The sequence below is a fragment of the Octopus bimaculoides genome, chromosome 1 (genome assembly GCF_001194135.2).
Source record: "Octopus bimaculoides isolate UCB-OBI-ISO-001 chromosome 1, ASM119413v2, whole genome shotgun sequence".
In the NCBI taxonomy this organism is placed as follows: domain Eukaryota; kingdom Metazoa; phylum Mollusca; class Cephalopoda; order Octopoda; family Octopodidae; genus Octopus; species Octopus bimaculoides.
The window spans coordinates 65,663,718-65,674,523 of NC_068981.1; the positions used below are offsets into that span (position 1 = coordinate 65,663,718).

Here is a 10,806-nt window from a genome sequence, read left to right on the forward strand (position 1 = left end):
CAGTACGCAGCATGGTTCGTGTTTTTTATGTCTAATTTTTCAAAATATACCGCGTATTTACGGTTTACCTAATCGGCAGCAAATACAAAAATGCAAAATGCCGAAATTCCTACAGAAAATCATCCAAAAAGAATTTTATCATTATTAATAAATTATAGGCGTCTCTGCATTTCTAATGAATAATACATAGTCTATTGACTGTTTTTACTCTCGCTAGACCACTGGTGGTAAATAAAATTTCTAAAATTTTCTTTGCCACCCTATAATTTATTAATAATTTATTAATATATATATATATATATATATATATATCGTTGATGCTATTAGAATTTATAAACTTCAAGAGGATGTGAAATAATTCTTTTCTTGAATAACGAATCTTGAAGTAAATAATGTGCTAATAATAGCATGAAAATATTGGGTTAAGAAAACTCTTTGATACCTTGGATATAAAATGTCAAAGGCTACCCAGGGAACATGAATCTACATACCCTACAAGTAGTCTTCTACTTTTTCTATCCAAGGGATTTTAAAACCCAATATTTGCATGCTATTATCTATAGCTTTATCTGCTTTGAGATCCACTGCTCTAAAAATGAATTGCATGTATGTATATATATGTATGTAGGCATGTATACATACATACATACATACATACAGACAGACAGACAGACAGACACAGAGACTGAGACAAAGAAATATTTTATTTTTCCATATATAGTTAAATTTTATGACAAAAGTCTTGCAAGTGTTTACATACCTTGATTCCGCCCCATCCTAAATTGTTGATGAAGTCAACAGGACTGGTAAGGTTGGGAATAGAAGGAAAACGTAATAAGAAATCCAATTCAGTTGCATTTATTTCTTTCTTCAAAAGTAGAATCTGTTAAATTGAAAAATATCTGTGTTATTAAATTCCTAGAGATTTCCTTATAAAATCAAAAAGAAAATATAATTGTTTGTGAAATATTAAACTCTCTTTGCAATAAATAACACTTTTATTGGTTATTTAGATTGGAATTAAATTAATTACATAAAGAAATCATTATTAATTAGTTAGAGTTGTTAGCATGTCAGACAAAATGCTTAGTGACATTCTTTCTAGCTCTTTACATTATAAGTTCAAATTCTACTGAAGATGACTTTGCCTTTCATCCTTCTGGGGTTGATAAAATAAGTACTAGTCAAATACTTTGATCAATATAATTGACTAAGCCCCTCTCACTGAAATCACTGGCCATGTAACAAAATTTGAGACTTTTATTATTTAGTTGTTGCTATTTAATCCCGAAATCATCCCTGATTGAGCTGATCCATAATCCAAGGCATTCCAGCCATGATCATCTCATCTTATAAATATATATAGGAGTACAATATCTACTTCACCCACACTGCAGCTTCTAGTCCACAAATGTGCTGTTCCTCTTTCTGCCTTGTCTACCACAACTATAATGGCCCTTTCTTCTTAGAGCTGGCTAGTCTTGTGCTAACTCCATTCAGACAGCCCTGACTCACTTGTCTCTCCCTCCTCACATCATATATGCTATGTCCAATACCCTGGCCCCATATTAACCATACACTCAGCCCTTCCTCTCAAGAAGGTCATCTTTTTGGAATATTCTCCCAACTCTTGTTTCCTGCAGGTGTATGCTTGTAACTGTTTAAGTGAAACATTGTGGGCATAAATTTCAGAGATTTCAGAGCGGTTGTGAAGACCACAGGCACTGCCCCTTCCTCCAAATCTAACCAGAAAAATAAACAAAATATATCGTATATTGTGTCCTTTCTGTAAGATGTAATTTGAGGAAGAGTTGGCTGTTATTCCTTACCAGTCAAGTGACCTGATTTCTATGTCTTTGTTGTTAGTTCTATTTTTGTCTGTTGTATCAGTAAATCACACAGAATCAAAATCTCTCTCTCTCTTTCAAGAGAGAGAGAGAGAAAGAGAGAGAGAGGGAGGGAGGAGAGAGAAAAAGAAAGAAAAACAAACAGACAGATTGATATTGATATATTAGTAGCTTCTGTTATCTTTATATTTTCAATATAAAAGCCACGTCAAGTTTTTGTTGCCTGAGCTGTCTTACTTAAGGCCAGATGTCTCCACAGTTGTACAACAAGTAACTCAAAGTACATACATGCTTACTTCAACTGACTGTGACATGGAATCAATTTTAATCTAAAATTCATTAACCTTTAACACTGCCTTTGATTCAGTTAATCTTTAAAGTAATGAAGAATTTAGTAAAATAACATTGTCATTAATAAACTGGTGTTTAGAACATAAATTTACATAAAATTTTGATGGCCGGCTTATTATTTAATTTAGACCATTTTAAAATAGAAAGTTTGTACCATAGGACTAGGAGTAGTCTTAGGGTGGATGGTATTAAAAAAAAGTTTAAAGGAACAATTTATCATTGTGGAGCGAGGTCGTTGCCAGAACTGCTGGACTAGCTCCTGTGCAGGTGGCACGTAAAAAACACCATTTGAGCGTGGCCGTTGCCAGTACCGGCTGACTGGCCCTTGTGCTGGTGGCACATAAAAGCACCCACTACACACTCGGAGTGGTTGGCATTAGGAAGGGCATCTAGCTGCAGAAACTCTGCCAGATCAGATTGGAGCCTGGGGCAGCCATCTGGTTCGCCAGTCCTCAGTCAAATCGTCCAACCCATGCCAGCATGGAAAGCGAATGTTAAATGATGATGATGATGTCAGACCAAACAGTTCAATCCAAAAATATATTTACTTGATGTTATCTAATATTATTACAAATCTTAGAAGGCAGTGAGCTGGCAGAGTCATTAGCATGCCAGACAAAATGCTTAGCAGCATTTCATACATCTTTATGTTCTGAGTTCAAATTCTGCTGAAGTCAGCTTTGCCTTTCATCCTTCTAGAGTTGATTACAGTAAGTACTAGTAAAACACTGGGGTCATTGTAATCGATTTATCCCCTCTCAATGAACTGGCTGGTCTTGTACCAAAATTTGAGACCAATATTATTGCAAACGTTTTTTCTCAGTCTAAGTAAATAAGAGATAGTATAGTGTTCCTAGAATCTTAGAAATGTTAAAATACACAAGAAGGTTTGTTTTTATTTTTATGAATCAATCAGAGGATGACAGGCAATGAGCGAAATGTTTGTATTTCTTTCCTTTTCACTCTCATCACGACAATGACAACGACCACTACCACCGCCGTCACCACCACCACCACCACCTCTTTCATTTTGCTCCTCCCTACTCCCTTTCTCTTTCCTCTTCCCCAGTTTTCTCTTCCTCCCACCATTTGTGTGTGTGTGTGTGTGTGTATGTGTGTATGTTTATGTGTGTGTGTGTGTGTGTGTGTGTAAGTTTACCTGGAATGCCATTTGACAAGTGAAGATGAGTTTGTCCTTCTCAAAGAGTCCTCGTGTGGTGTAGATAAAAACTGAGTATGTAATACTGTCAATCAAGTTGACAACTCGTTGTTTAACATCATCAGCTGGCTCAGCTCGTTCTATGGCCTTTTCAAACACCACACTGAAAGCCTGAAATTAGAGTTTTAGGAATTAGTACTTTGAAATACCAACAAATATATACTTTTTTTTTATTGTTTCAGTTATTAATCCACAGCTATGATAGAGTACTGTATCTGAAGATTTTCAGACAATCATATTGATCCCAGTGCTTATTTCAATCATGTACATATATCTGTGAAGTGAGTGGCTAAGTTACTGTTTTGTATGAATGGACACAATTCAACACACCATTTTACCACTATATACACACGGACACATATTTTAATATCTCTCTGTATATGTAATTAGAAAGATGACAAGGGAATAGGATTTAAATAATTAACTGCATTAACTTAAAGCTGTTTCAGCTATAAGAAGCACTGCACTCTGAGTGCACAAGCTGAGTGCTTGTGCAACATCTTATAGTCATTAAAATGAAGTGTATGTTTATTTTAGAAAGCATAGTTTCTTCCAATCAAATTTCCTTTATAGAGCAGAGATCACTTTGAGACTATTGATAAAGACACTTACCCAAAGTTTTAAACAGTGAGGTCAATACCAGCACTAGATGGTCATGCAACAAACTTCTTAAACACAGGGACTACAACAGTACATTATGTTAATGCTTGAAATGCTTAAATATTTCCACTTCCTCAGGGCAAGCCATTTTATTTCACTTTTGAGCTGTTTGTCCTAATACCAAATCTATGTTAGTGTCAAAGTAAACTGCAGCAATGGACAAGGTTATTCAAGCGTCAGGTATCTTAGCTACAAACATTATGTTGTGCTGATGATGGGATATAAATGAAATAATTCTTAGCTAGTTGTCTAGTACATTAATAGCTACAATCTCATTGTACTTGAAACAATACTCTGCAATCTTAAAAAAGGAAGGACCCATAATATAATATTGCTCTCAATACATGATATCTGAATGTTAAGTAAAATGAAGACTGATAGACACAGATTAAATGTCTTTGAGAATAGGTCTTCCAGATTAAGATTGACCTTAAACTGAATAACAACATCAATAGCAGCAACTGTTGCAATATTTTAACTATCTTAACTATATGTATTCAGTAAAGATATATATAAAAAACAATTACAACTACAAAAACAACAAAGGAGCCTCAGCATAGCTGCTTCTAAAAATATTAACCAAATATCTTTCAATTCATATCTTTTTTGTCTTGAAAAAAGGTAGGGACACATTTATTAATATAGTTTTAGATATGTTCCACCTGAGAAAAGGAAGGGTTGTATAAAACTAGAATCCCTTTGATCATAAATCTGCTCAGAATTATGATCAAAGTTTGACCAGTAGCCAAGTAACAATTACTACAAAAACAACATCAATTAAAAACAAAAACTCTTGCACTGTAATTTTACCTTGAGAGAGAACTGGTACATAGGATTGATTTTGCTCAGTTCATTCAGCTGGAAGTAGAGTAATGATGCCCTTTCAGCTGCTGGTCTGTAGCTTTCTCGGGCCAAGTTGATTTCCTTCTCTGTTTTCTTTGCTTCAACCACTTTGACTTCAATCTCTGCCGCTGTCCGTTTGGTAGTCTCAAGATTCTCTACCAGAGCATAATCTCCCAAGAAGTTTCCTTCAGCAGCTGACAATCGAGCAAGTAGAGAATCTTCAAGTTTCTGGAATATAGAAATAATTTGTAAAGAGCTGGTTCAATTACTAAGATGTAAGAATACAGACTAGTATAGCAATTTATATAGACCTGACTCAATTACTGAGATGTAGCAATTTGTAACAGTCTAGTAATTCATAAGGAGCTGGCTCAATTATTGAACTGTAAGACAGGTCTCATCATTTATAAAGAATCAGATAAGTTACTGAGATGTAAATCTACTGACCGTTCTGAATCTATGAGGAAACTTTGGGTGTATCATAAACCTTATGGAACAAAGATGTGTGTATATTTATATTTTTTCTATTTTATGCATTTATCTATTTCCTTATATTATGCTAGTGAACATTTTAGATCTAGACTGATGTAAATATGATGGTGTTACTTGACTAAGAGTTCAAATAATTACAATATTAATATTGGTACAAAGTCATGAATTCAATGGAAGGGTCAGCTCAGTACTTGACAAGAACTTATTTTATAAACTCAGAAGGATGAAAGGCAAAGTTCACCAAAACAATATTAGTGGCAAGGATAAATTATTTTGCAGTTAAGCTAGCTGAAGCTTAACTAAGTAGAGTAATGTGTCATGCTTAAGACTGTATTAAAACAAGGATTAAGCTCATTTCACCTGGCACTTACACTACCTATACTACTTCACTCACCATATCTTAAAGAATATGTAACTTACTTTGAGTGTAATTTTGAATTCATTTTGTTGATGTGTAAGATCTGATTTTAGCCGTTCCAGATCTGGTCTTTCTTTGCTGACAACTGCAGCTAGAAGCTGTTCCTCAAGTCCATCTCGAGTAACTGTGAAATTTATCAATGTTGTTTGTGCCTGCATCTCAGGTTTGTAATGTGGATTTGCCAGTTTGGTATGTAGAATCAGCTGGAATGAAGAGTTATACTCCACTTCTTTGTCTCCCATTCGGATGGCTCGTCCCTGGAAAATATTTCAGTGTTTCATTTTAAGATAAAAATGATTTTTTTTTCCCCCTACAATAAAATTCATGTTTTCTCCATAGGAAGAAATAAATATAGCATTACAATCCAATGAATCACACATTAATTCTAAAGTTCTTCCACTTTTTGGTACAATTAAAGCAATAAAAATAAAACCAACAACCAGACAAAAAAGGAATTCTTTTTTGGATATGTCTTACTTTTTTAATGGTATTTCTTCCCAAGAGAGGATCTAAGACTGGATCAATAGATTCCCCAAGGTTTTCAATGAGAACAGTTTCTCCTGTAGATATTGCTTTCTCAATGATTTCAAGATAGCCCTTTTGACCAATACGTACAACCTGTAGAGAAAGAAAAAAAGAGGAGAAAAGGGCAATTAAAAATAGACAGACTGAAAAGGTTACATATTAATATTTACAGATACACAAAGGATTTTACAAATGATCGGTTGATTCTAAATGAAAATTAGTGATCTTGTTCTTTTATTATTTTATTGGTTTCAATCACTGGACTGTGGTCATGCTGGGGCTCTGCCTTAAAGTTTTGTCTTTTGATTTACTACATCACTTCCACCTCTAATATGTATTTGCACTTGGTATTTATAATATTGATTTCCATTTTGTGAACTGCTACATTACAGGTTTGAGATGTGGTTCAATGCCACTAAAAACAAACACATGCTCATATCAGACCCACGTGTGTGTGTGTGTGTGTGTATGTGTGTGTGTGTGTGCGTGTGTAAGCAAATTGAACAAATGTCCCATAAATAAGGCAGCATTTCACATTATAGTACATTTTAAATGGTTCCTTACTTATGGGACACTTGGTATATGAGTTCAAAATAGCAGCAGAGAAAAGACAACATAACAGCTAATGACTATAAGATATGTTAACAATTTTTACAAACCTTCAGCGTTGAAGAAAATCTCTTCTTAATCCACTTTATTCCTTGAAGCTGAGGATCAACCATTAGAGGCCATCTCTCGCAGTTTGTGAGTATGGTAGCATTTTCAATTGACATTCGGTCACTAGGTAAACCCTCATTGTTCCACTCAGCAATACTTGCATCATCTGTTAGTAAAGTCAAAGGGTCTAAGCCTTCAGATATGGGAATTATTTCCTTTACTGAATTCAGATAATTAGTCCAGTGCTTATTGATGAGATCGAGCCTGTATGATTTGGTAAAACATCCAAGGTATGAGACAAATGATGTGATGAGTAGTGTGTCACCAGGTAGAGTTATTTCTTGTTTTTTCAGTCCTCTGATTGACTCAGCCCATCTGACATTTTCAGAAGCCAGTCCTCCAACAAGCCGATTAGCCAAAACTATGGTCTTATTTGTAGCATCTGCTTCTGCTTGACACTTCATTTTTGCATTTGTAGCTTCTTCAAATTCATTTGTCAGTTTAGCCAGAGATTTTTCAAGTTCTGTGATTTTATTCTGAATGACAGCTAGCTTGTCTTGAGCAGCGGCCAATTCTGCATTTGCTTGGTTTAGTGCAATTCTCTTTGGTTCCACCTCACAAAATACCTCATAAAATTTCATAATATTGATTACCCAAGCACAGAGACCAGCTGCAGCTGAGGACTTGGCACTTATCAACTCAGGGTTGAATTCCTTGTCTGTGAGGTAGGCCTGAATTGCTTTACGGCAGTTTTCATGAATGTTTTCTTTATCGTATTCTTTCAGCTGAACCAATAATGTATCAACCTAAACAACAATAATAATAATGCTTTCAGAGTTATATTCCAAAATAAAAATGATTTAAAAAAATACAATTATTACCTACTTAACTATTTGAATTATCTACAAACAGTTGCATCATTATCATCATCATCCATCTTCTTCATTTTATGTCCACTTTCCATGCTAGCATGGGTTGGACAGGTTGTAAAAATTTGAACCAGTTATTATTCGAAGTTACTGTCCTCCTAGGTGGTTTGGAAGGCCACAACTTGTTTATATATTTCCTCTGTGATTTGTCATCTATAGCTGGATGCCTTTCCTGTCACCAATCAGTTTACAGTATGTATGGGGTGCATTTTATCATGTAGGTTGTCATATCCTCTTCAGAGTGTACTGGGTGGTAATTATCATGACACCAGCACTAGTGAAGTTGCCTTGCACCCCATATGACATATTAATTTCTTATTCATACATTATAAAATTATAAATGTTTACCAAAGAGTTTAACTTTGCAAGATTGTTTTGCTATATACACAGTTTAATTTTACATACTGGATTCCATCTAATCTATCCACTTGGATATTTTGTCTTAAAAAATAATTATATATGCAGCTGTAAATTGCTGAGAATCACTTTACTGGTTTACAAAACAGAAGATATCAATGAGATATCCAGTTTCTGGTTGGTTATATTCTACAATAATTTTAGCTATATCCAAGGACAAAACTATCTCTACCATCTTAGCTATTATGGTAACACTCAACAATTCAAAGTATATGTTTAACAGCTCTGGTACTATAAGCCTTACCTTACTCATTATAGTAGATTTTGCTGCTTTCCAGCTCCTGTCTTTAGGAATCTTCCCTCCTGGCGCTAACAAAACCATCACTGCAGCAGTGACATTTGTCACAGCGCTAGGCGGTGCTCCAAAAGATTTCATTTCTGTCAAGTTACTCTTTTAATGAAAAATAATAAGAAAGAAATATAAAAAGATAGAAAGAAATAACTAATGTACATCAATATGCATAGCTATATCATAATATTATATTGATTTCAAATTTTGACACAAAGCCAGCAAGTTTGGGGGAAGGAGTAAGTCAATTACATCAACCTCAGTGCTCAACTGCTACTTATTTTATCGACCCCAAAAGGATGAAAGCATGGTAGAAAGTTCAATTTTTTCGTCTTTGGATAGAGTCTGATAAGCTGTCCACAAGGCTGCGGCTTTTGTGGATATGAAACCATTGGTAACTCTATGACCACAATTTAACTTATTGTTTTAATAATATATATATATATATACATATACAGTAATCCCTTGACTATCACGGGTGTTATGTTCCAAAATCCCTGCAATAGGTGAAAATCTGTGAAGTAGAAACAGTACTGTACTGTATATTTTTAAAATTATTTTTATAATTTGTATATATTTATTTTATTATAAATGCAAAACAACACCACGGGGTAATCGACATAAACTTAAAATAATAAACCACAATATGGCAAAGGATTATTGTGTATATATATGAGTAAAGGAGAGGCTAATAATGAAATTTAGTAACCTATCTTACAGATATTTATATTTCCTAATGCTATTAAATTAATGACATAGAATAGCACTACATTAGCCAATGTCTCCTTCCTTTCAACACAGAAAGATGTCATTTGGTTGTTCTTTCTAGCAGATCATGCAATCACATAGAGACTCTCTTGTTGGTTCAGTGATGATTGTAATGATGATGGTGGTGATGTGATGATGATGGTGATAATACTGATGGTGATGACAACGATGATGACGACAGATTACTTGGTTCATCCACTGTGACTTATTCTAACTTCTTCCAATGAAAGATACCCTCATCACCCATTCCATCCATCTTTCCAACCTTACCCACTTGATTGTTTGGTTTGCTAGAAACAGCAACTAAAACTCCCATCAGTCTTAAAAATGAAACAACACATTGTAATATGTATTCCTACATACACAATATCTGAAATAAAATATGGAAAAGTCACAGCTCATACAACTTTTATCACAAGTCTTTCTGGTCAGAATAGATATGCATTAAACAATAACCACAATGAAAATATTTGAGGCTATCACCACAACCAATAACAACTTACCTTATTGAGTGTATCAAGAGCTTTCTTTGCTGCTATAAGGGCAGGTTCAGCTTTGGTAAGATCTTCTTCACAATCTTGGGCCTTCTTGCTGACTTCTTCATTGATCTTTTGTACTTTCTTCTCTTCTTCATCGGCAATGCGTTTCTCCTTGCTAACTTTCTCTGTCTCAGCTCCAACAATAGCTATCAGTTTGTTAGCATCCTCTTCTTTCTGAGCAAGTTCAACCTCTTGGGCAGCCAGCTTGGCTTTCAGGTCATCAACCTGAAAGAAAAAAAGATATACAGATAGAGAAAAGGTAACATTGTAGATTGCCAGAAAATGAAATTGTGTATGTGTGTGTGTGTATGTGTGTGTGCGCGTATTTGCATGTACGGGTGTGTGTGTGTGCACACACACATGCATATATATATATATATATATTATATATATATACATATATATATATATATATACATATATATATATATATATATATATCCGGTTCACCAGTCCTCAGTCAAATCGTCCAACCCATTATAGCATGGAAAGTGGACGTTAAACGATGATGGTGATGATGATGATGATGATGATGATATGCTCCGTTGGATGTGTAATGTCAATGTGAATACCCGTCAGAGTGTAAGTATCTTGAGAGAAAAGCTGAACATTAGAAGCATCAGTTGTGGCGTGCAAGAGAGACGATTGCGCTGGTATGGACATGTGGTGAGAATGGATGAGGATAGCTGCGTGAAAAAGTGCCACACCCTAACAGTTGAGGGAACCCGTGGAAGAGGTAGGCCCAGGAAGACCTGGGCTGAGGTGGTGAGGCAAGATCTTCGTACATTGGGCCTCACCGAGGCGATGACTACTGACCGAGACCTTTGGAAATGTGCTGTGCGTGAGAAGACC

The 10,806-nt window shown here is 35.0% G+C and overlaps 1 protein-coding gene across 1 annotated transcript in view; it reads right to left on the minus strand.

Annotated features, from left to right (window-relative positions):
- LOC106870727 (dynein beta chain, ciliary) overlaps positions 1 to 10,806 on the minus strand; it is a 109,770-nt gene that overhangs the window by 12,667 nt on the left and 86,297 nt on the right. The window contains exons 44-51 of the mRNA XM_052967251.1: positions 9,919 to 10,179; positions 8,603 to 8,749; positions 7,015 to 7,818; positions 6,308 to 6,448; positions 5,833 to 6,087; positions 4,888 to 5,148; positions 3,358 to 3,528; positions 761 to 883 (exon numbers count right to left, since the gene is read on the minus strand). Of these exons, the coding sequence (XP_052823211.1) occupies positions 761 to 883; positions 3,358 to 3,528; positions 4,888 to 5,148; positions 5,833 to 6,087; positions 6,308 to 6,448; positions 7,015 to 7,818; positions 8,603 to 8,749; positions 9,919 to 10,179 (2,163 nt within the window). The remainder of the gene's footprint in view (positions 1 to 760; positions 884 to 3,357; positions 3,529 to 4,887; positions 5,149 to 5,832; positions 6,088 to 6,307; positions 6,449 to 7,014; positions 7,819 to 8,602; positions 8,750 to 9,918; positions 10,180 to 10,806) is intronic.